This window comes from Kogia breviceps, chromosome X (assembly GCF_026419965.1).
Source record: "Kogia breviceps isolate mKogBre1 chromosome X, mKogBre1 haplotype 1, whole genome shotgun sequence".
NCBI classification, from domain to species: Eukaryota; Metazoa; Chordata; class Mammalia; order Artiodactyla; family Physeteridae; genus Kogia; species Kogia breviceps.
In genome coordinates this window covers 91102089-91127692 of record NC_081330.1, presented here as the reverse complement: position 1 = coordinate 91127692, position 25604 = coordinate 91102089, and the positions used below count along the sequence as shown (strand labels likewise).

The 25604-nt window shown below is 42.7% G+C and overlaps 1 protein-coding gene across 3 annotated transcripts in view; it reads right to left on the bottom strand.

Annotated features, from left to right (window-relative positions):
* SHROOM4 (shroom family member 4) overlaps positions 1–25067 on the bottom strand; it is a 208813-nt gene extending 183746 nt beyond the window's left edge. Inside the window, exon 1 of one of the 3 annotated variants that reach the window (XR_010838561.1) lies at positions 24811–24999. Coding sequence is in view for 2 of the 3 variants with exons in the window: in XM_059049721.2 (XP_058905704.1) it covers positions 24811–24927 (117 nt within the window). In the remaining variant the exon portion in view is untranslated. Of the gene's footprint in view, positions 1–24810 lie in introns of all 3 variants that reach the window. The other 2 variants (XM_059049721.2, XM_067023017.1) reach the window with 2 other exon arrangements.
* Positions 25068–25604: the final 537 nt, after the last annotated feature.

Sequence of the window (25604 nt, the reverse complement as noted above, 5' to 3'; positions counted from 1 at the left end):
GCGAATGCATAAGCAAACTGTGGTATATTCATGCAATGGAATATTACTCAGCAATAAAAAGGAATAAACTGTTGATAGATGCAAGAACATGGAAAAATGTAGAAATATTTATACTGAGTGAAAGAAGGAAGACAAAAAATATATACTAAATGATTCTATTGACATAAAATTCTAGAAAATGCAAACTAATCTATAGTGATAGAAAGTACTTGTCTGGGAGTCATGGAGGTGGATATGAAGGGGTACAAAGAAACATTTGGGGGTGAATCATATGTTTATTACCTTTATTATGGTGATAGTTTCATGGGCATTGTCAAAATTCATCAAATTGTATAGGCATTTATACATGTATAATTTCTTATACATCAATTATAGTTCAATAAATTTGTAAAATATAAAATCAAGTCAAATTTGCCTCAATGTAATAGTTAACATACTTGTAAAATAGGGACTGATTTCCCAAACAAATAAAAATAAGTATGCTTATTTTGTAGCCAAACTTTACACAGTATATATAGTTAATTCTGGAAAAGGAGACTAAATAATGATGCCCAGACCCTTCTAATCCAGAAGAATTGTTAGTCAAAAAAAATAAAGGGTTAAGAAGGCTGCACAATAATATATACTGCAATAACTAGTATCTCCCTCCTATAGAACAGATTTCAGGGGTTAGCTGAAAGAAAAGAAAAAAAGAGGGGTTATTAACTTTGGCTTTACTGGATGATGGAATTAAGACTGGGCTACTTGCTAATAAGTTCTTCAATAGTTAAAAACTAGTATTGGTTGTTTTTTTTTAAAAAACTCATTTAGGAAGACATACTCATAATTCAAGAAAGTAGAAGAAGAAAAAAAGAAGATGTGTGGTTCCTCTATGCTTCAGTAATAATCACAACCAGTTTATGACTCCCTTAAACAGTCTGTTGAAAAATATAAAGGGAGAAGAAAAGGGGGCCCCATGAAAGGTGTACAGGGATAGGGTGAGGATTGACAAAGATATTATGGGTCCAGAGAGAGATATCAAGAGCACGTTTTTAACTTTGCAAAATCAACTTAGAGACCCTTAGGTTAGGTGGCTTATACTCATGTAAAATACCAGCCATTCCATCAACATATTTTTTTGAAGTGCCCACTAGTGATTTATAGTTAATGCTTAGTGAACTGGAACACTGCAACTGGAACTACTTAAATTTTTCTGACTTCTGAAATGTAATTAAATTGGTACACACAGGGAATTAGCAAAAGTATCCTGATCCTTTAGAGACCAATGTGTTACCCATTTAATTAGTCTGTCCGTCTGGGTAGTAAATCATGTTCTTGTCTAACATGCTAGATAAGCATATCTCACTCAAGCAGAGAACTCAGAAACTTCAGATGGAAATCATTACAAAATACAAATGGGAAACCACAATAACTACCAAAAGAAGGGAGGAAATAGAGAAGAGGGAAGAAAGAAGAGAGGAGGGGAGGGGAAGGAGGAAGTTCTGTAGGAAGTAGCATTTTAAAGGAGCTTTATTAGCACAGAAAACATGGAAACTTTCTACTCCAAAAAGAATCACTCCCTCAACCACTCTACCACCACCACCACCACCACCATCACTCTCTCTCTCTCTCTCTCTCTCTCTCTCTCTCTCTCTCTCTCTCTCTCTCTATTTTTTACACACACACTCTCTCACACACACACACTAAATTTTACAAGTTCAAGTAGTGAAGTATCTATCCATACATCTATGTGAAAAATTAAAACTCATATCAGTTTCTAGATAGCATAGCAATAAATGTTAAGGGTAAGGGAGAGGGAAGATGAGAAGTAGTAAATATTAAGCTAAAAGCTTATCATCTAAGATCAGGAACATGACAAGGTTCCTCACTCTCAAGACTTCTACCCAACATAGAACTGGAAGTCCTAGCCAGAGCAACTGGGAAAGAAAAATAAATACAAGTCATCCAAGTTGGACGGGAAGAAGTAAGCCTGTCTCTGTTTGCAGATGACCTGATGTTATATATAGAAAATCCTAAATACTGTACCAAAAAACTGATAGAACTGAAAAACAAATTCAGTAAAGCTGCAAGAAACAAAATCAACGTACAAAAATCAGTTCTGTTTCTATATATTAACGATGAACTATCTAAAAAGGAAATTAAGGCCAACAAACACATAAAAGAAGGCTCAACATCATTAATCATTAGAGAAATGCCAATCAAAACTACAATGAGATATCATCTCACACCAGTCAGATTGGCCATCATCAAAAAATCTACAAACAATAAATGCTGGAGAGGGTGTGGAGAAAAGGGAATCCTCTTGCACTGTTGGTGGGAATGTAAATTGATACAGCCACTATGAAGAACAGTATGGAGTTTCCTTAAAAAACTAAAAATAGAGCTACCATACGACCCAGCAATCCCACTACTGGGCATATACCCTGAGAAAACCATAATTCAAAAAGAGTCATGTACCAAAATGTTCATTGCAGTTCTATTTAAAATATCCAGGACGTGGAAGCAACCTAAGTGTCCATCGACAGGTGAATGGATAAAGAAGATGTGGCACATATATACAATGGAATATTACTCAGCCATAAAAAGAAGCGAAATTGAGTTATTTGTAGTGAGGTGGATGGACCTAGAGTCTGTCATACAGAGTGAAGTAAGTCAGAAAGAGAAAAACAAATACTGTATGCTAACACACATATATGGAATATTTTTTTAAAAAGTTCTGAAGAACCTAGGGGCAAGACGGGAATAAAGACGCAGACCTACTAGAGAATGGACTTGAGGATACGGGGAGGGGGAAGTGTAAGGTGGGACAAAGTGAGAGAATGTCATAGACATATATACACTACCAAACGTAAAATAGATAGCTAGTGGGAAGCAGCCGCATAGCACAGGGAGATCAGCTCGGTGCTTAGTGACCACCTAGAGGGGTGGGATAGGTAGGGTGGGAGGGAGGGAGACACAACAGGGAAGAGATATGGGGACATATGTATATGTATAACTGATTCATTTTGTTATAAAGCAGAAACTAACACACCATTGTGAAGCAATTATACTCCAATAAAGATGTTAAAAAAAAGAAATTAAAAAGCAATCCCATTTACAATAGCATCAAAAAGAATAAATTTAACCAAGGAAATGAAAGACCTATGCACTTAAAACTATAAAACAAATTGAAGACACAAATGGAGAAAAGAGAACCCTCCTATACTGTTGGTGGAAATATAAATTGTAAAGCCACTGTGGAAAACAGTATGGAGGGTCCTTTAAAAACTAAAAATAGAGTTACCATATGATCCAGCAATCTCACTCCTGGGTATATATCCAGAAAAGACAAAAACTCTAATTCAGAAAGATACATGCACCCCAATGTTCATAGCAGCACCATTTATAATAGTCAAGACATGGAAGCAACCCAAGTTCCTATCCACAGATGAATGGATAAAGAAGATGTGAGGTATATATATACACACATATATATGTATATAAAATGGAATATTACTCAGCCATAAAAAAGAATGAAATATTGCTATTTGCAGCAACATGGATGAAACTAGAGAGTATCATACTAAGTGAAATAAGTCAGAGAAAGACAAATATCATATGATATCACTTATAAGTGGAATCTAAAAAATAATACAAATGAACTTATTTACAAAATAGAGACTCACAGACATAGAAAACAAACATATGGTTACAAAAGGGAAAAGGGGAGGAGGGATAAATTAGGAGTATGTGATTAACAGATACACACTACTATATATAAAATAGGTAAACAACAAGGATTTACTGTATAGCACAGGGAACTATATTCAATATCTTGTAATAATATAGAATGGAAAATCATCTGAAAAAATATATATATATAAAAATATACAATCACTTTGCTATACATGTGAAACTAACACAATGGTGTAAATCAACTATGCTTCAATTTTTTTTTAAGAAAAAAGGAATAACTAAGCTGAATATCCAAGAACAAAAAACAATTGAAGACACAAACAGAAAGATATACCATGTTCTTGGATTGTAAGAATTAATATTGATAAAACATTTATACTACCCAAAGCAATCTATAAATTGAATGCAACTCCTATCAAAATTCCAGTGGCATCTTTCACAGAAATAGAAAAAACAATCCTAAAGTTCATATGGAACTACAAAAGACACTAAATAACAAAGCAATCTTGAGAAAGAAAAACAAAACTGGAGATATTGCACTTCCTGATTTCAAACTATATTACAGAGCTATAGTAGTCCAAACAGTATCATGCTGGCATAAAAACACAGACCAATAGAATAAAAATAGAGAGCCCACAAAAATCCAAGCACATGCAGTCAACTAATCTTTGACAAGGGTGCCAAGAACACACAACGGGGAAAGGATAGCCTCTTTGATAAATGCTGTTGGGAAAATTGAATATCCACATGCAAAAGAATGAAACTGAACACTTATCTTATACCACTCACAAAAATAAACTCAAAATGCATTAAATACTTACAGTCCCGAAACCATAAAACTCCTAGAAGAAAACAGGGATAAAGCTTCATGACATTGGTTTTGGCAGTGATTTCATGGAAATGACACTAAAAGCACAGGCAAAAAAAGCAAAACTAAACAAGTAGGACTACATGAAACTAAAAAGCTTCTGCACAGCAAAGGGAATAATCAACAGGGTATAAAAGCAAACTACAGAGTAGGAGAAAAGTATTTGCAAACCATATATCTAATAATGGGTTAATATCTAAAATATATAAGGAACTCAAACAACTCAATAGCAAAAAAAAAACAAAACAAAAACAAATAACCCAATTTAAAATGAGCAAAGGACCTGAATATACAAAGGACCAGTAGGTACATGAAAAGGTGCGACAAGAGATAACAAGTGTTGGCAATGATGTGGAGAAAAGGGAACCCTTGTACACTGTTGGTGGGAATATAAATTGGTATAGCCATTATAGAAAACATTATGGAAGCTCCTCAAAAACAGTAAAAAAGAACTACCATATGATCCAAGAATCCCACTTCTGGGAATATATCTGAAGGAAACGAAATCAGTATTTCCTAGAGATACCTGCACTCCCATGTTCATTGCAGCATTATCCACAATAGCTAAGATATGGAAATAACCTAAGTGTCCATTGACAGACAAATGGATAAAGAAAGTGTCACAACAACATGGATGAACCTGCAGGGCATTATGCTAATTGAAACAAGCCAGACAAAGAAAGACAAATACTGCCTGGTATCACTATATGTGGAATCTAAAAATAAAAGTCAAACTCATAGAAACAGAAAGTAGAATAGTCACTGACAGAGGATAGGGGGTGGGGGAAATGGAATGTTAGTCAAGGGGTTCAAACTTTCAGTTATAAAATGAATGAGCTCTGAAGATCTAATGTACAGCATTGTGACTATAGTTAATAATACTGTATTGCATAATTAAAACTTGCTGAGAGAGTACATCTTAAGGGTTCTCACCAAAAAAGTGTACATGTATCAAATCATCACATTGTGCACTTTAAATATGTACAATTTTACTTGTCAATCATATCTCAATAAAGCTGGGGGGAAAATTAAGGGTTTTTTTCTTAGCATCTACCTCCAACCATCCAACAACCACCACCACCACCTACTCCCCCCACACTTCACACACACACACTCACAATCTCTAGATCAAGTGGCAAAGTATCTATCCTTCCATCCATCTATCCATTGGCGTAAAAAAGCAAAATTTATATCACTTTGTAGGTAGCATAGCAAAAAATGTTAAGGGCTAGGAAGAGGGAAAATGAGAAGTAATAAATGTTAAGGCAGTCATATTGGTAATAGAGGCTCTAAGAAAATCCCTCCTTATTTTTAGGTTGCTCCTCATTCAGCTCTCAGTTTAAATAAATAAATATTTAATATAATATATAATTAATATTATAGTATATAATTAATAAATATAATATATAAAATTCATATTTCATTTTATAAATGTAATATAAAAGTAATAAATATATAAATTACATTGCTATGCAATATATACTATAAAATATTACTACAGATGGCAATGCTTGAACTGTTTGGTTTTTGTTCCTGTCACTGATGGTACTTGGGAACAAATGTACAAACTACAGGGCAATGAGAGAAATGAAATTTTGAGCTGAAGAAAGAAACCAGATTCAGAAAGCAAAGATTCATATAAACTTAAAATATGAAAAAAAATCTCCATGAGGAATATAAAACAGGTTCACACTGCTCATTAGAAAGAACATGATGAGCTCTAGCAGAGACGTGAAGAAAACTGTAAGGATTTTATGGGAGGAAAATGGAAGAAGAATGGAGGGATGGAAGATAGAGCAGAATGGTACCAGAAGGAAGTATAATTTGTGTTGAGCCTCAAAGAATAGGCAAGGTTTAGTCAGGTAGATAGGACTAAGAAGGTGTTGAAAGAAGATGATGAACAAAGCACTGGGTATGTTTAGGAAATTGTGAATTGTCACATTTAGGGCTTACTGTGTATGGCAGGTGTTATGGACATGGGTTCTCAAAACAGCCTTTCAGGATTAACATCCTAGCTCTACCAGTTACTAGCTGTGAGACTTTGTGTAAATCATTTAGAGTTCCATATGGTTCATTTTCCTCCTCTGAAAAATGGGGAAGCACAATAGGAATTTATATGGTTGCTGTATGGATTAAATAAGATAATACATGTAAAATGACTTAGAACAGTGTCTGGCATCCAGTAAGTGTGCAATGAATGTCAGCCTTTTTTTCTTTTTGGAGGAAGTGCAAAGGAAGTATCCAGGATGTAAGGCTAGGAGAGAAGGTAGAAGCCATATTATGGAGAACTTGGGTTGCCAAACTTGAGGGGTTGGTACTTAAATCAAAATGAAGAAAGTTTTGAATAATAGAGTGCCATAAAGGCAGAGTAGTTGTTGTCAATTTGTGGTAGGAGATTTTTATAACTCTAGCTGCCTGACAGTGCAAAGGGCCAGCTCGTGAGAGAGTTTTTACCATCAACGGAAGGGTTCAAGCACAGCCTGGTCAACCAAAGTCAAGGGTGTCATAAATGGTAGTCAGGCAGTGGGTCAGTGTTGACCAACTTGAAAGGCCTCTAAGATTCCTTTCAACTGTAAGTTGATTTCGGATAAAGACGCTAGGAACAATATGGAGGAGAGTTTTATGCAAGACTAAGCATGGAGCCAGAGCAACTGTTCAAGTGAGAGAGGGCAGTACAAGAGAGTCAATGGTGGGTTTGCTGGTCTAGAATATCAGAGCTGGAAAGAACCACAAAGATCAACCAGCCAGTTCAGCTTCTTCACTGTACAGACAGGGAAATTTAAATTCTGAGATAGAGGAAGTGGGTAAATTTTAAAGGGGTAAGCCTAGAGGCGGGGAAGCCATCCAGGAATCCAGAAATCAATAAGGGCTTGGAAGAGGGTGGGAGTAGCAAGATTTGAAAGGAAGGGAGTAGATAGGAGGGCTATTTTGAAGGAAGAAGCACTGACAGCATATGGTGATTGATTGGACATAGAGGGTGAATAAGCAGTGACTCCAAGATTTCAATGCTGGCTGAGTGGGAGGCAGGAGGCCAAGGACAGAGCCTGTTTGGCAAGGGGAAGATAACAAGTTCCGTTTTTGATATATTGGGGTTTGAGATAAAAAAAGAGAAAAGTTATTCAAGTAGACACTGTCCATCAGACAGTTGAAGAGTTTTTTTGTTTATCACTTCACCTGTCCCAGTGTGAGAGGCATCATGAGCATTGGGAAGAAAAGGCACTCTAAAATCTGAATTTTGAATACCAGCTCTGCCACTTACAGGTCCAATGGATTTTGGAAACTCTCTCAGCCTCAATTTCTGCCTCTTAGAATAGGGACACTACTAAGTACGTATCAACCACCATATTGTTTAATCCTGAGAGTCTAATGCACATATTTCAAAACTTCCCAGGAAAGCTTGGGAATGACTGGTCTGTGTGACCTGCCTCTTCTCCAATGCTATGACACACAGAACGTGGGCAGAGGAATAGTTAATATTGTTATTAGAAAGAGAACGTGAGGCACAAAAAGAGGATTTGACACAAAATTCCAAAGTATAGTGGGACAAGCATAGGGTTTGGGGTCAGGCCAACCTGGGTTCAGAGCACAGCTCTACCACTTATTGGCTTTGTTACTTTGAGAATGTTGTTTGGCCTCTCTGAGCCTCTTTTTTTTTCATCTGTAAAATAGGAATCCCATCACTTAATTTACAGTAGTGATAAGATTAGATATTATGCACATAAAATTCCCAGAATGTAACTGGCAGTTAATCAATGGTAGCTTTGATCACCCCCATCCCAGAGTTGACTCCCAAGCACATGAAAATAGTGACGCCAATTTCCTACTGTGTACTTCCATTCTCTTGCTCCTTCGAACCAGCCCTCAAAAAATAAAAGCACATCAGCTATCCCTTTGATTTTTCACACACCTATGAGGTCACCCAAAGCATTCCCTCCTGCCCTTTGAACTTTTAATTCATTCTCAAATGATTTACCGCCTGCCTAGCCTCCAAATGACCATGCTAGCAGTCGTGTCCTTCCTCTCTGAGGCTCTGTCCTTTTGATAACAACAGTGCCCCTGATGGGGTTAACATTCCCACACTCTAAGAGCATGCTCCCAAGACAAAACTGTCAACTTCAGAAGGACCTTAAATGGGAACAGCAGTGAGGAGCAAGCTAACATTCTGTTTCTCCACCAACGCCTGCAAAAACTGAATTATCTCCTCTAAGACTTTCTCAGATTGCTGTACTCCTTGCAAACTTACTATGCGATCCTGATGAGGATAAACATTTCCCTGGGGTCTCTTTCGAGGCCTGTTCCTAAAGTTTGCTCCAGCGATCAAACTCTCTAGCACTAGTCTGGGCAGGAACAAATTAAGAGAAGACCCCACAGTGTATCTTAAACTGTCACAGTACTGCCAGTGTGAGTTTTGATGTGTTTCCTTTAGTGCCCTGACATAACCTAACTGACTTCCACAGAGACAGCCGCTAATTAGATGAGACCCCCTTTAGGAAGGAGGATGGAGAAGGTTCCTTTTGGCCCCTTTCAGCATTCTCAGCTTTGAGTAAAACAGTGAGAAAAGGAATGTCATGGTCAAATAATAAGGACACTTAAGGCACTGGGTATAAATACCAGACGGTGACTCATATCCAAGGCTAGTCAGACAGAACACGTTAGAGCTTGCTTAAGCAAAAGTGAAAACACACACACACACACACACACACACACACACACACACACAGAGTAGGTTCACATTGCTTCAGCTGAAGCAATGAAACACTTGAGTCAGGCAGAAGCCTCACACTCTACCCTCCCTGAACACATAGCAACAAGAGGGGTGGCTGCTGTTTTAAGAGTCTCGCAGCAACGCTTCCCAACAGCAAGAGAATGCTGTAATCATCAGCCAGCAGGCCTCTCCCACATGCAAGCCTCAGGAACACAGCTCACGCACAGGAGTTGCAGCGGCAAGAAACCCAACTCAAGGCAGCTCTTGGACAAGCAGGTAGATGACCCTAGCCTCCACTGCCGCCCTCTCCCCTCTCATCCAGGGTTGCACTTGGGATCCCTCTCCATGTCCACCTGTACCACTACTTCCTTCTATTCGTTCCCTCTGTCCCAAGCTCGTATGTGTCTGTCATTCAAGGCTCACCCCACTTACTAGGTTTCTCAGAAAGACTGGAAAACTCAGCTAGTATATCCAGCTCTTCAAGTCATATTCGCTTTCTCATTTGTAATGGGGAGACATGACCAGTTACTGAGTACAAAAGTTTTGCTTGACTCTTCCAGCAAACCATTATGGAGAATCTGCTCTGCTCTGTGCTGAGGATAGTAAAGATACAGATGACACAGCCATTGTCCTCTAGAAGATTTTGGTCCAGCAAACCAGACACAGGGCAGTCAAAGTACCCCAAAATTTCTACTGGAAAATCAGAAGTCCAGCATTCCGAAAAGGGAGAGATTTACATCCACCAGGAGCAGACTGAGATGATGCGCTTGGGGCATAGAGTAGGGCTTGAAGGTTAGGCCCAAGTGGGAGGGGAGGGGAGAGGGGAGTGGGCCTTCTGAGTCGGCAATATGAAGCCGAGCCACTCCAGGAACGTCGCGATGGGAAATTTGGAGGCCAGAACTTCCCATGTGTGTTGGTGGGGAGAGTGGAGAGGAAAATACTCTGTCTGAGAATCTGGGTCCTGGAAGGAATGCTAGAAAGTAAGACTCGAGCCCAATGGACAATGGTCCCTACACCAGGCTAAAGTAGTTTGGGCTCTATTTTAGAAGTAGCAGGGAAATATTAAATAAGTTTAAGTGGGAGGGGGGATGATCAAAGGGAGGGAAACCATTGAAGAGGCCACTACAATAGTGTAGTTGTTCCAGAAGGAGGCTTCTTCCTGCCTGTCCCAGCTCTTGCAAGATCCTCCTTCAAAGCTACCTTCTCTGTCTGAGCTCACAATTTCAGAGCTCATTACTATGCATCTCTTTTAAGTTGGGTGAGATATCAATGACTTTTCTTATTCTGAATGAGACTCCTAATGTTGTACTGAAGTTGGGTCAGGGACTTAAAAAAAAGAAGCTTCATCCCAAACTCCCAGTTTAGAAGAAAGGAACTATGATACATCATTTCCATTTCTGTAATAGCATCGGTTGGCTTGGCCCCTGGTCTCTTCTAAGGTCCCAACAGAGGAGCTGGAGGGGAAAGAGGGAGAAGGGAGACAGAGGGAGACAGAGGGAGGGAGGGAGAGGGAGAGAGGCAGGGAGAGAGAGAGAGGTGCCAACATAAGTCAAAACCTGATTGTCAAGTGCTTTTCTGGGGCCTGTTCCAGATCACTGTCACTTACAGGCTTAGACTAGAGCTCAACCCTAAATTAGGGCTCTAACCTAGAAGCCGGGATGGTAGGTGGAAGGGCCCCACCTGTGTCTTAGCAATGGGAATTAACTCTCCCTGATCCTTAATTCTTTTGGCTTTTATTAGTGGCTGGAAGGGGAGAAGAATGAAACCTGAACCCTAATGCAGCTGAGAAGGGCTAAGAGCCAAAACCTTCCTTAAGCAGATACAATATGTGCAGGGCCTGGGCAGGTTTCAGAACACTGCACATTTCTCCAGCCAAAGGCATGGGGAAACATGAAAATTACATATTTAACCCTTTACATCCAGAGAGGGAGAGTATCATCCTCCCACCAGCGCTCACACAGCAGAGACAAACTGGCAAGCTGGCTCTTGAAACAGCCCCATCACTTGGTGCTTTGTGACCACCTAGAGGGGTGGTATAGGGAGGGAGACACAAGAGGGAGGAGATATGGGGATATATGTATGTGGATAACTGATTCACTTTGTTATAAAGCAGAAACTAACCATTGTAAAGCAATTATACTCCAATAAAGATGTTAAAAAAAAAAAGCCCGAGCACTTGGGTGGCCTTTTTCACAAAAATACCCCCAGCAGCTAGATACTCAAATCAGTTTCAAATATAAATTACAAGCTATTTCACCTGGTCAGAGTTAGGTAAAGGGAACCCATGTGCCCATTAGATTTTTAGCATGAAATGAGTTTTGTCTATGAGGAGGGAGGGAGTGAAGAGACCAAGTTCCATGGCACAAGCATCTTTACAACATTCTGAATTTCAGTTTTTCACCATGCAGAAAAGTATGTGATGCTGTACAAAAAAAAGTAACGGATCTAGAAAGCAAATCTAAGAAGGATGGAGGTAGGAAAGTTAACCTTTCCTGAGAATTTTCTGTCAGTATACAGAACATCCAGTCTAGGGTTTGGGTCAGATAATCACTCCAAATGTGCAGAAGTTTCTTAATAATAAAGTGATGTTTTCCAGCCAGATTTGCAGCCAATGAATTTGTGAAGTAAATCCGTATTTCCTTTTTTAAATTAATTTTTATTGGAGTATAGTTGCTTTACAATGTTGTGTTAATTTCTTTTTTATTTTAATATAAAACTCACGATGAAAGTACAGTGAGGACACCACTGAAAACAAATCATATTTGCAAGTTTAACAATGCTTTTTCAAAGGTCACATTTTAAGAACCAATGCTACTGCAGAAATATGAACAATGATATTCACAGATTAATAATACTCCCCCATGCAGAGAGCATAAAACTACTAACAACAAAAATGCAATCCAGACTTGAAACTCCAGTGGAGTTTGCCTTACGAAGCCTCCACATTTTACTTTTCATATAGCGAAAACAATCCTTAAATATCTTGGCAAGACAACTGATGTTTTTTAACAGCCTCGAATCTTTTAACATTTCCAACTTCATGTCTGAACTTTGGCGTTTTGACAGCTTCTTCTATTTTTTGTTTGTTTGATTTTTGGACTTCCCCATCACTTGAAAGTACTAAGTTAGGCAGAAAGAACTTCAGCCAGTAATACCTCAGGTGACTAGGCAGCCTGCAGATTGGAGGAGATAGCAAGACCAAACTATGACCAGAAAAGACCATTAAATAACAATGCAGGCCTGTTCCAATGTCTGTTGGGGCATGAGATTGTCTGGCAATTAAGTCATTTCCACAACAATCAGCAGATTAGTAAATCATCTGTGTTAACCATTATGTTCCTAAAATAATGATTTGTTGTTTTAACTGACCAGTGGCCTTAAATAAAATTCTTTTTCTTTTTCTGAACTGCCTATGGAACTCCTTTCCCTGATGGTCCTATGGTCTCAGAAGATCCAAAACTGAACTAAACCTGGTTAGCCCTCCCAATTTCCATCACCACCTAGAGCCTTCTAGATTAGAAATACTGGATTCATCTCTAACTCCTGCCTCTCCCTCATTTCTTCAGATCCAAATGGTGTATATTACCACTACCTCTGGCAACTTGCTAATGTGTTAACAACAGTCAGCACGTTGCCAAGATGACTGATTCCTTTATAATGCCATCTCCAATTGTTCAGTACAGGTCTTTCCTCATGGAAGCAGTTATATAGCTGGTACTGTGTTAGATGCTTTATTTTTAATACTTTAACTCTAATCCTCCAAAAAACAACAAAATGGCTACATACTTCCAACCTGAATCCATCCTATAGCCCAATGTTCTGGGTTCTTCAGAATAACTGGCTCAAATCCAGTCACCCTTATGTCTCATTACTCAAGCAGATCTTCACTGATCCACTTATCCAGCCACACAAGCAGTATCACATTGGGCAAGTTACCTAACCTCTCTATTCCTCAATTTCCTCATCTGTAAAATGGGGTTGATAAAGGAGCTAATATGTGTTAAAATAGAAAACCAGTGCCTGGTCCAAGGTACGCACTATGAAAGTATTTTTAGAAAGCAAATAAAAGTGACGTTTATGGGGCTTTGTGCTGGTTTCACAGGCCATAGGAAGTATAGCTCAGCTCGTAGAACAGGCACTCAATAAATTTAATGCATGAATTAATAAGTGAATAAATGAAGAAACCACACAAACCTGGCCCTTGGGGAGCTCATACTCTTACTCAGTTCACTGTGGGGGTAACCCAACTGGCCTGTCGCCTGAGTCCTTAGGACATGCAGCACTTGTACTAACTGGAATGAATGCCTTTCTTCCTCCCCAACCTACCTAAATCCTGTATAGCCCTCAAGGCCTAGCTTCAATTCTTCCTTTCTCCACAAAGCTCCCTAACCACATCAGCCTGCAATTAAATCTCTTCGCACTGAATAAATGTTGCTCTTCCCCACAGACATAGAGAACAGACGTGTGGTTGCCAAGGGGGGGGGGAAGGGATGGATTGGGAGTTTGGGGTTAGCGGATGCAAACTATTATATACAGAATGGATAAACAACAAGGTCCTACTGTATAGCACAGGGAACTATATTCAATATCATGTGATAAACCATAATGGAAAAGAATATGAAAAGAATGTATGTATATCTATAACTGAATCACTTTGCTGTACAGCAGAAATTAACACATTGTAAATCAACTATACTTCAATAATTTTTTTTAATGTTTCTCTTAGATCCTAGCCCATGGTTTCAGCACTTAAATTAAGGTTTTTGTTCCCCAGGCTTGCAGTAGTGCCTCTCTTCAACAAAACCATCATTTCCAGGGAACAGGTCTTCCACGGTAGCTATCTCTTGTATTCTCTAGTTTAGGGTAAGGCACTTTACAAAGTGTTCAACAAATACGTGTTGACTGGTGGACTGATTGATTGATTGGAGGCTTAATTGAGAGCTCTTAGGTAGGAGCCAAACAAGGCTTAGCATAGCCTTTCAAATTGCTGTCTCTTCAAACATTAGCCAGAAATCATGTCTGGTCCTCCAACTTCTGCCAGGAGCAAACGTCACATTAAAGATGTCCTGCCATTTCATACAACTTCCAAAGATTTGGTAAATTCATACACTTAATTTTTTAAGTTCAGAATTCCCTTAAGAGCATTTCTGCTTAATAAGGGACACCTGTAGAATGATTTTCCTTTCTTAAATCACATACACATCTAGTATTTATATGAGATAAAAGATAAAATCAATCTCCCTCCCTACTGGGGAAAAATGCAAGTTTTATTATTTTCATTTTGCAAATGAGGAAATGGAGACACAGAGAGGAAAATGACATGCCCAGTCATACACAAATATTGAGCAGCAAGGCGAAGACTGAACTTCAGGTCTTCTGAATCCAAGCTTATACTTCTTACCCTGACTTGAGATTTAAAACAAAATAAAACAAAACAAAACCTTTCCTTTGACCCTGACCCCTGATAGGCATGTACTAGTCACAGTACCAATTTTTGCAGTAAGTTACATTTCTCTAATTTCTCTCATTCCCCACCGCCTGTCATATTCTTATCCAGTTCTTTTTCTCTCTCTCTCTTTTTTTCTTTCACCTATGTAAACATGATAGTGTTGAAACAGCCTGGGATATGGAGTCAGACAGAAGTCAATTTGAATGCCAGCTCATCCATGTGGAGTCTGTTACTTAACTTCTCCTGAGGCTCAGTCCCCTCATCTGCACAATGGGGAGATCAATATCTACCTCAAAGAGTTACTGTAAAAATTAACTAAGAATATATGTAAAACACCTAGAAGTAGCAGTATTTACCACATAGGAGGTCCACTACCTCTCCTATCCCCCCATATCTACGGCTGGATCACCTATTTAGTTCAAGAGGTTGCTGAGATCCAACCAAACAGCATTACCTCCATCCAATGAGGCACAACCACACAAGTGGAGTATCCAGGTCCCTGCCTGGTCCACTTTTCCCCCTGTTGCCTTGCTACTCCCTGATTACAAATTTAAATTAACACAGAGCTCCAAACTCTCAGTCAAGTCCTTCAAAGAACATGAGAGTCAAGAACTGATACTTACTCTCCCCTGAGTCTCCAAGATATCACCCCTCACCCTCTAAGTCAGAGATAATATACCATCAAAAATGGCCTACCTGCAGAATTTTTCAGAGGAGGTTTTACTTACATCAAACACAAACAAAAAGAAATGGAAAGCAGCAAGGTGGCCCAACAAAGACAAGGCTTTAGCCTGTCATGTTCTCATAAGCAAAGATGGGGCAGCAGCCATGAGACTCTAACCCCTTTCCAGAATAACTAGTTGAACGAGCTTTCCTCCCAGGTCTACCTCATCTCACCCCCAACCCCCTCCCCCAAAAGAAAAATCAATTTCTGATGGACCGTGAAAGGCAGTATAGGAGAACCATTCAAAACTTCCCTGCCAGAGGCTCTGGAAGAGAGAAGACCATACAGCTGGGAATCTGCTGAGTGGCATTAGGGTGGGGGCCAGAAGACACCACAAAGGGTCTGTCCATCACTGGGCTTAACCCTTGATCCTGTCAAATTAGTCCCACCTCCCGCATTCCTCACAGATGTAACATTAAAAGACTTGAGTGAAAGTTAACAGACCATGCGGCATGCCGTCCCTGAGAACATACCAGGAAACAGCCACTTCTGGAAACATAGGAAGTAGGAGTGTGGAGAAAAACTAAGCCCTGGAAGAACTGCCTGCTGTCAGTCAGCCTTTACACTTTCACAGCCTAGATCATGAGCAAAGATCCTGGAGCTCTTAGCATCCCACCAGTAAAGCAGAAGCTTGCCCCTCGGAGAGGCTGAGAAGAAACAGGAGGGTACAGAGAGGTAAAATAACATGCCAAGATTACTCAGCGAGTTGATAAGAGAATATCAGGAATGTGACAAAGGTCCAGTCCTCCACTGAAACAGGACAGAGAGAGACACAGTATGAGAAAAGTTCCCCCAATCCAGCTACCAATTTGCTGAGAGTTTTCAAACTTTATCAACCTTAACTCTGTGAACTTCTCTCCCCCCACCTCCCCACACCAGAATATGGCTGCGCCAAGAGGGACAGAGCTGGTACAGCAGACTAGAAGGGCCCACTGTACCAAAAAAGAAAAAACAACAACAAAAAAAGCTGGGTTTTGGACAACGGGCAGGGAAGACAATGAATGAACCAAGAAGTAGTGACACTTGAATGAGACAGTCCCAAATGTAGGCCTCAAGCAACCTGGTGCTGGTGGGTGGGGGCAGGGAACCAAAGACTGGACATGAAAGAAGGGTAGCCTAGATGCATGGAAAATTTGTCTCTGTTGCTACCAGGCAGTGCTCATCCCATGGCATGGCGTAGTCACAGACTCGCACTGAAAGAGCAGGGAGTGGAGGTGAAATCAATGGGGAGGAGTTAGTCTCTTTGAGAAACGAAGTCATCTTGATATTTGCAATTTCAGGGCCCAGCCAGGATGGCTATGTGCCCAAGTAAACATGCCAGTGTGATGTGAGGAAGAACAAATCATCCCTTGCAAAACTAATGCCTAAGACAACCTTTCCACTTGGCCTGTTTACAGTGGATGGGGCGAAGGGGTGTAAGGAGACAAACCTCTATCCCATCCCAGTCCTTGGAACACAGTCTTTAGCAGGGAAAAATAATATCTCAACTTGTTCATTAATGACTTAATTGAAGTCTGTCTGAAGCGGGTATTTCAGGGGAGCACAAGGAAACAAAATATTGCCTTCACAGAAACTGAGTGAAAGTGATCTAGGTACCAACATAAGTAATATAAAGGGTCACTTGCTGATTACAAGATAAATCAGGTAAACCTGGAGTTCAGTTTCAGAGAGAAATTTAATGATGCATACACTGTATGTACACACAAATCTGGCCCCAGGATCAAGGATATGAGCACCTGGGCAGTGATAGAAGCAGAAACCCCAAACCCACCTACATCTATGTAACAGAGATATCTAGAGCACTTGTTGTCCCTGACTTATGGATTGTTTTCCAAGATTACCTTTCGTAAATAACCAGCTTGGAGTGTTGAATGCAGTTCCCTATAGACAGAATATTGTAAATAGTGGTTAGGTTCTGTAATTTCATCAGTGATACACTATGGATAAAAGAGGCCTCTCCAGAACTGTTCTGAATGTGGCCACTATCAATAACTGTGTCAGGGGGACATATTTCCTAGACTTTAACTCTCTCTTCTCCAGGCCTCTCATCCTTCAGCGATAATGAGGATTAAGCTCCACTTCAATACACTCCCGGGTCAGGGCTTCAGTAGCAAGAAAAGGTATTTGCCCAACTCAGGTGACAAACTGGTAGATGTGAGGGTGTGGGGGAGGGGCGAGACTGTCAGTGCAAGACCTCCAGAAGGAACGACTCTTGTGGGTATTCCAGGTACAGACAGAAGACCTCAGAACACAGGAATGGCAGCAACAATAGGAGATTTGCAGCCAGTGCCAGTGGCAATGTGCACAGAAATAAACATCTGACAGGGCTGGGGACTGCTGGGTCTAAATTCCTACCGAGGGGTTCTGTAAGTTGGAGACTGCTTGTATGTCACATAGGGTCAGCATCTTCAAGCTTGGAGACACCTATTTGTTCCAGAAGGGGAAAATTAAGTTCAGAGAGGTTATTCCTACAATTTCCAAGCCAGCAGTTGGTTAAAAATCAAATCAAATCAATTTGATGTTCTAGAGGTCTGATTTTGACACTATTTGCCAAATGCCACTTCCTTCTTCTAGTATACAAATTTCTTGTCTGTATCTCTTTGTAGAAATATATATGCTCCTGGAATTCATGGCTTATGTCTTCTCTATCATCTCCCTTAGAACACTTTTTCCAAGGCTGACCTGGGCTAGGGGCAGGGCTAGGGGCAATTCTAAATGCATAGTGAGTGATTAGATGTGCCCCTCCTAAATCTCTTATGTAGTTGTCCCAGGTGCCTAGGTAGAGGCCTTGGGCAGGTGTGGCTTAGCAGCAGCACAGATAATTCCACTAAAAGGCTTTGCTTGACACAGAGTCTTCGTATGGCATGGATGCCAGAAAGAGCCAAAGTGGTCTTCAGCCGTATTTTTTTAAAGAATGGTCCTACCTAACTTTGGTCAGACTCTCCTCAGTTACTGCATTCAGCTGTGGGCTCCCTAACTCAAGAGGAACATGGCCAGGCTGGAATGCATCCAGAGTGGGAGGAGGCTGGATCTCAGATCCTGTAAGGAACAGCTGAAAGGGCTAAGGCTCTTTAGCCTAGAAAAATGAGACAAAGAGACACAGTCTTTGTCTTCAGACCTCCCAAAGGTTGTCCTAAGTAAGAGAAAGCATCTTGTTCTGTGTGGTCCCAGAAGGCAGAGCTGTAGGACCCATAGAGAATAGGTAGATGGAGAATGATTTCAGCTCAATCTGAGAAAAAGCTGTCTACTATAGTCAAAACTTTTCAAAACTGAAATGGACTGCCTAAGAAGGGAGTGAGCTCCCCCATGACCACAGGAGAACAAGCTCAGGGCTACTGCACATGGATCGGTTAAGATTAAGACCAGGTGACTTCCACAAGGCCTTCCTCACTCTGATAATCTGTGATTCCAGCCACCTCAAAGGACAGCATTCCGTTAGCAGGCCTGAGTTGAGTCTGCCCTTTGGTGAGGGGTGGGGGAGGAGGGTGCTTAGTGAGAGCAGCCCTTCACTTAATCTCTGCTGTTCTTCATTAACTTTTCTCAGACAGGTCAGCATCTTTTTGTCCCCTGGTTCTAAAGGAGCCTAACTATAAAAATTCTGATGTTCCTTCCAGATAATCACTCCATAAACACCAACCTCAAATCTGAGTCTCTCTTTTCTTTAAAAAAAAAAAAAAAAAAAAAAAAAAAAAAAAAATTCCTGGGAGGAGATGGAGGAGAGCAAGGGGCAAAATCATCTGAATTCTGTTTAAGGGACAACATTCAAGTGTCTTCCAGCTGGAGTTGAATTATTTTCTTTGAGGTTTTAGAGAAGGAAAAGCCTCTAATAGGCTTGGCCTTTTTTCACTTCAGGGAGCACATGTGTGGATTGCAATAGGTTACCAGGTGTATTGTGACAGCCCAGCAGGCCCCAAAGTAGTGTGTACCCAAAGCTCAGCCAAGGGTTACCAGACATACCACCCACCCTCTTTGCCTTACTACCTCCCTCCAACCTTCTTTGTATTTCTCTGGATGGATTCCTACCCCATGTCCCCAAAAGCTTACTTTCTGAGAGAGGAGCATTTGGGGAACTGAGGTAGTAGACATCCTTGCTGATTCTAGAAGCAGAGATAAGGAGGAGATTCATCTAAGTAACCAGGCTGGACTAAGCTCTCAAGAAACACACCCCATGAAGGGTCCCTTTGTGAATGCCAAGCCCTGGCCTGGGGGTGGGCCCGGCCTGTAACATAACTAAGAAGGTTTCACAGAACTACCATTTCTCGCATAACACTACCTCTGCACCCAACAAGAACTCAAAGTCACAGCCAAATCTACTGCCAGCCACAAGACAGCCTGAATCTGACTTTACCCACGTCCTCTTGAAATCTCAAATGCCTCTTTGTGTGCTTCTTCTAGAAATAAAGTCATAGTGGGGATGGGGGAGCGTATAAAAACAACTTAAAGAGCATGTCCTGCCATTTTCCTAGGCTAAGGATGGCACACAGAATTAGGGTTTGCCCAATTCATTTTCACATCATCTGTGCTAATAAAGATGGGCCAACGACCCCCATTTGGCAAATAGAATCTTGGGTCCAAAGAGGATGAAATAATATAGCAACATCAGTGCACACTAAGTGGAGGAGGTGAGGCTTCTTCCTCCTCCAGGCTACTGCCCCACCCCACCCTACTTTGTTCCAGGGCAGTAACTAGCATCCACTTTCTTCACTGTGCCAGGCAGAGACTGCCACCAAAAATGGGCCAGGAAAAGGGCAAATATGTAGGATGAGCCTGTTTCTGCAATGTCTTGTCCTTCTCGCCAATTTTCCTCCTTCTCCTTTTCCTGCATCCCCACATTGGTCTCCACCCTTTCTTTTCTCCACCCTCAGCCAACCTCAGGGCACATTTCCAAGAACTCAAAATGAGTATAGGAATCTTACACTACAGCTTAGCAACTCTCTCTCTCACACACGCATGCACGCACACACACCACAGGAGGATACAATTTGAATCTCTGAGGCCTCTGAGAGGCCCTATCTGATGCATAATCATTGGCGCCAGAACCTTGAAAAGGTCACCCACCCTCCAAAGTGGATCTTTTCCAGCGCACAGAGCCAACTTCATGGATGACTGTCTACACTGTAGAAGGGGTAGAGGAGGACCCCTAGGTAGCAAATAGCAAAGTCTGATTAGAAGAGAATCTCCACTTCATCCAGACAGGCCCCTGGGTCAACGAGGTAGATGCTAACCAAAGGAATCAATAACGCCAAGGGCATGGGCCCAATTCTCTAGTTGGTCACATTTCTTTGGGAACATCACACTGTATGGGGCAATCATAAACCATCCCTTAACACATGGGATAATCAATAATAATAGTTGTTTTTTAACATTTCTTTTTTTGTCACTTAATTGTTAAGAGAAGGCTATACTAGTCTCCACTACTTCAGCAGCTGAATTCCCTACTTTCAGGGAAATCATAGGAGCCTATAGGAACTGATGATTTCCCCAACCTGATTATTTCCTGATCCAAAGGGTCCCCCATAACAAATATGAAATACACTTTCACACTCTATGCACTCTTCCCACTAATCATCTTTCCTCAAATTCCTCCACTCCGAAGATGCCTCCACCTGTTCCACAAGCTATCTCCAAGCATGTACACCACATCAGATCCAAATCGTTTTTGGTGTTTTTCCCCACGACACCAAAGGAGGTTCTCCAATATTTCTTACCATGGTTCTGGCACCTTACCTCTGTCTCTGCCTGACCTGAGATCATCACAAGTGATTTGGAGTCACCAAAACAGTCCTCTCCTATTCCCTGAGCCCAGACTCCACCAGGGAGTGTCTGCAACCCAGTGCTCACCTACTCTAGAAACACAGGCTGGCATGCAAAAGGTCACTGGCGTGGGAGGCCGCCAAGACTGGATACATCCCTCAATGGTATTGCCCCATGGCCCTTCACAAACTGCAGTACTACCGGAAGAATTGAGAAACTCTCCAAGTAGAGGATGTGGAGAAAAGGGAACCCTTGTGCACTGCTGGTGGGAATGTAAATTGGTGCAGCCAATATGGAGAACAGTATGGAGATTCCTTTAAAAACTAAAAATAGAACTACCATATGATCCAGCAATTCCACTACTGGGTATAGAGCTGGAAAAAACAAAAACTCTAATTCGAAAAGATACATGCACCCCAATGTTCTTAGCAGCACTTTTTACAATAGCCAAGTCATAGACACAACCCAAGTTTCCATCAGCAGGTGAATAGATAAAGAATATGTAATACACACACACACACACACACACACACACACACATATATAATGGAATACTACTCAGCCATAAAAAAGAATGAAATATTGCCATTTGCAGCTACATGGATGGACCTAGACAGTATAATGCTTAGTGAAATAAGTCAGACAGAGAAAGACAAATACTGTATGATATCACTTTTATGTGGAATCTAAAAAATAATACAAATGAATCTATATACAAAACAGAAACAGACTGAAACTTGTGGTTGCCAAAGGGGATAGGGAGAGGGGGAGGGACAAATTAGGAGTATGAGATTAACAGATACAAACTGCTATACATAAAACAGATAAGCAACAAGGATTTACTGTATAGCACAGAGAATTATACCCAATATCTTGTAATGATCTATAATGGAATATAACCTGAATAAAAAAGAATCACTATGCTGTACACCTGAAACTAACACAAAATTGTAAATCAACTATACTTCAATAAAAATAATAATTAAAAAAAGAAAGTCTCCAAGTGGCAGAAAATATGATCGATTTGGAGCCTACCACTGGCATAAAGGATTGGCTACCAGACTGTCATAGTCTTATTTAAAGACTTGAACCTCGTAGTAGACATGGAGACACCTAAGCCCAGGGAGGGCAAGTGATGCACCCAGGATCCTGGGGCTAGTGAGTGGCGGAGCAAGGATTAGAACCCAAGTTTTCAATCTGTCAATACAATTCTCTTTCTACACCCTTCCATCCCATCCCCACCAACGTGTACAGACTGAAGCTATTTTCAAGAAGAAATCTGTATTGTTCTGAAGCATAAGGGGAAACAAAACTAAGGTCGAAAAATTAAAAGGGCATTAGTGAACTATGCCACATACTGTCTTAGCAAGAAAAAAAGATACAGGCAACCATTGCACCTTACAAAAATGCCATGGCCCCTTTATATAGTAATAAGGCTAACCAGGTTATATATAGCTGGCTTTTACTGGAAGGATTCAAGCTATCTGGGATAGATGGGAGAAATGATGTTACCCCCTGCATATCCAAATGTGTGTAATAATGAGCCTTCATATATAATAGGGGTCAACTGTACATTCAGCACAAAGGGAGTCGTTAAAAGGCACCCTGCCTCTCAACACACGAGTCATTTCCTCAACAGCTTGGCCAAGGAAACCCTCATCTACCCTCAAATAATCCCCCAGCCAGACCACAAATTGTTGGCTGCCCCATACTTAGTAACACCCCCCTGCCATGCTCCTGCTGGCTCACAAAACAATCCAGGACCACAGCAGCAACCACTCTCTGGGGTGCTTCTCAGGATGGGTCAGCCCTGGGCAGGGGTGAAAAATGACCTCTCCAAGGCAGGTTGTCTGGGCAGACTGGAAAGTCTGTGGGTGGTGTCAGGAGAAAAACAAAGGGGGGAACTGCCAGACCATGGAGGGCTGCATAGACAGTTCTGACCTTGGTGGAAAGAGCAGGGAGAGGAGGGGTTTGATTAGAAGAAATTCCTGAAGGCCAGGATTCCCCTCCTCAAAGGGGTTGTTTGAGAGTGTTTAAAAAAAAAAAAGGAAAAGCTTATTACTCCCTCCGGATAATACTGGAGGGAAAGGGATAGTGCCTTATGGGGGGGGGAGGAATGGCGTGACAGTGGGTGACAAAGCAATCTTAGGCTGGTTAGAAATACATGACTAGTATGGGGAAAGGGGGTGCTGGGTGAAGATCGGGCTGGCTATTGGTGTTTGGGGAAGCTAAAGATCCCAGGTTTCCCTGACAGCCCCTCAAAGTTTTGCCTCAGGCGCTCAAGATGATTGGTACACCCCATGGCAACACCCCAGGACTGCTAAGAGTGTGGCCCCCAAGGCCTTAAGGACTCCCTACAAGTTAAGCAGCAGCTCCGGTGCCTGGCGAAAGGGCCACAGGTTACGCGGGGTGTGTGGCGGGGGCACTCGCCACCCCCTTCTGAGACGTGACCCACGTTAAGAATCCAAAACAATAAAGTGACATTTGTTCCCCACAGAGAAACCACATCTTTTTATCTGCAGCCCAAACCCACGTCTTCCACCTCAACTGCAATTTGAGCGGGTTGGAAGGGGAAGGGCTTTTCAGATTTGAACATTTCAGAGAAACAAAAACAAAAACAATAAAAAAACAACAGGATAAAGTTCGTGAAGTTCGCTCCCTTGGCCATCTGGCGCCTCAAGGTGAGTCGTCCTGCAAATCTCTCTTCCCAGTTACAGCCCCCGCGGCCTCCACCCCCTACACTCACCCCTACCGGGGGATGGCTTGCTCAGGGATTCTGGAGCGCTCGGGAGAGCTCCTCTTCCCTGCCCTCAGCTGCAACTTGGCTTCCAGCAGACCACAGCCTCCTAAAACAAACAAACCCTGGCGGCGGCGGCGGCGGCGGCGGCGGCGGCGGCGGCGGCGGCGGCGGCGGCGGCGGCGGCGGCGGCACAGCTGCGCTCCATGGCGCAAAAGTTTCCTCCACTCTCCTCAACGTGCAGGAAATCTCGCCGGCGCTGGGGCAGGACTCCGGCGGGAGGGAAAGGCCGAGCCCAAGCGGCAGCAGCAACGCCCCACCGGCTGAATGGATATGCGCGCGTCCGGCCGTGGGAAGTGAGGCTGACGAAAGCCACCGATGCCTCGTCTCCGTTCCCACACCGGACCCTCGCCCCGCAACCTGCCCGGGCGAGATGGTCCGCCGGTCGATCCAGGGACCGACGCCGTGAAGAAATGTGCCAAGGCGCCTTGCCTGTCCCTTCAGCCCCTCGCTGTCCCTCAGGGGCACGGGAACTTCCAAGGAGGAACCCCCAACAGCCACCACTTCCTCCAGCTCCAACGGAGGGGAGCAGCCGCCCAGACACTGGGGAGCAGAATCGGCCCCCGAGCCCTCCCGAGGGTGTCTGTGCGCGGGGCTCTGACCCGGGGCCGGCCGCATTCTCATCTAGCGCTCCCGCCACCCCGAAGGGGTGTCCGCGCTGGGGCTGGTGGCCAAACCCCCCCCCCCACCAGGGCAGCTAATGCTTCACGTCGGGGCTTTCATCCCCAGCACCGAACAAGTTTCAAAGTTGGTCTGAGGGCCGCGTCCCGCGGCAGCCTGCGCACCCGCTCGCCCATTCAAAGTTGGGCACCGCTGGGACAGAGCCGCCAGTTCTTACCTTAGACACTGTGAGCGGTTCGCAGTGTTCCAGACCCCCCTTAAGGGTGAAGCCCCAGGGCGCCCCCCCTTGCAGCTGCACAGGGACGTACTGGAAGGACCCAGGCCGGTTCTCCATCCTCCGCTCGGCTCAGGGCCGCGGGGCTCCTTTTCCGCGGGGGCTACGTTGCCTCCGCCCCCAGCGGCTCCACCACCATAGCCCTCCAGCGCTACGCCACCCCGCACCGCCCTGCTCCGCCTACTCTCCTGGCTGGAGACGCTCGGGCAGCGAGCGAGCGCAAGGAGGAAATGACACGGAGCTGGAGAGAGGGGGAGAGAGGGGGGGAAAGGAGAAGGAAGAAAAAAAAAGAAAAGAAAAGAAAGAAGGAGAGGCGGAGGGATAGCGCGTAATGGACAAGAAAATGGAGCAATGGGGAGGGGCAGTCACTGGGACCTCGCCTATAGGATCGCTGGGGAGTGGGAGCAAGGCGAGGCTTCACATCAATTGTTACATTGTTTCATTCAAGTAGGCCCCCCTCTTTGGTTCTCCTCCTTACTGAAGAGTTCCCCGCCCCTCCAGCCAGCCGAGGCAAGGGGAGGTGAAAGTCGTTAGTGTGGATGGCCCGCGTGGCTGAGTGGGCTGAAATGCTGGTTTCCCGATTAGCGCGTTCATGTTTCTCTGACTGCCTTTTTCTTCTGAAGGTCCCGAGAACCGGGTCCTGGGAGGGTTACAAAGCTGCTAATTTGTGGACCTTGCCTAGAGGGATGGAAAGTCAAGCAAGCAGGCCAGCGAACACAGTGGGGCTGTGTGTGTAG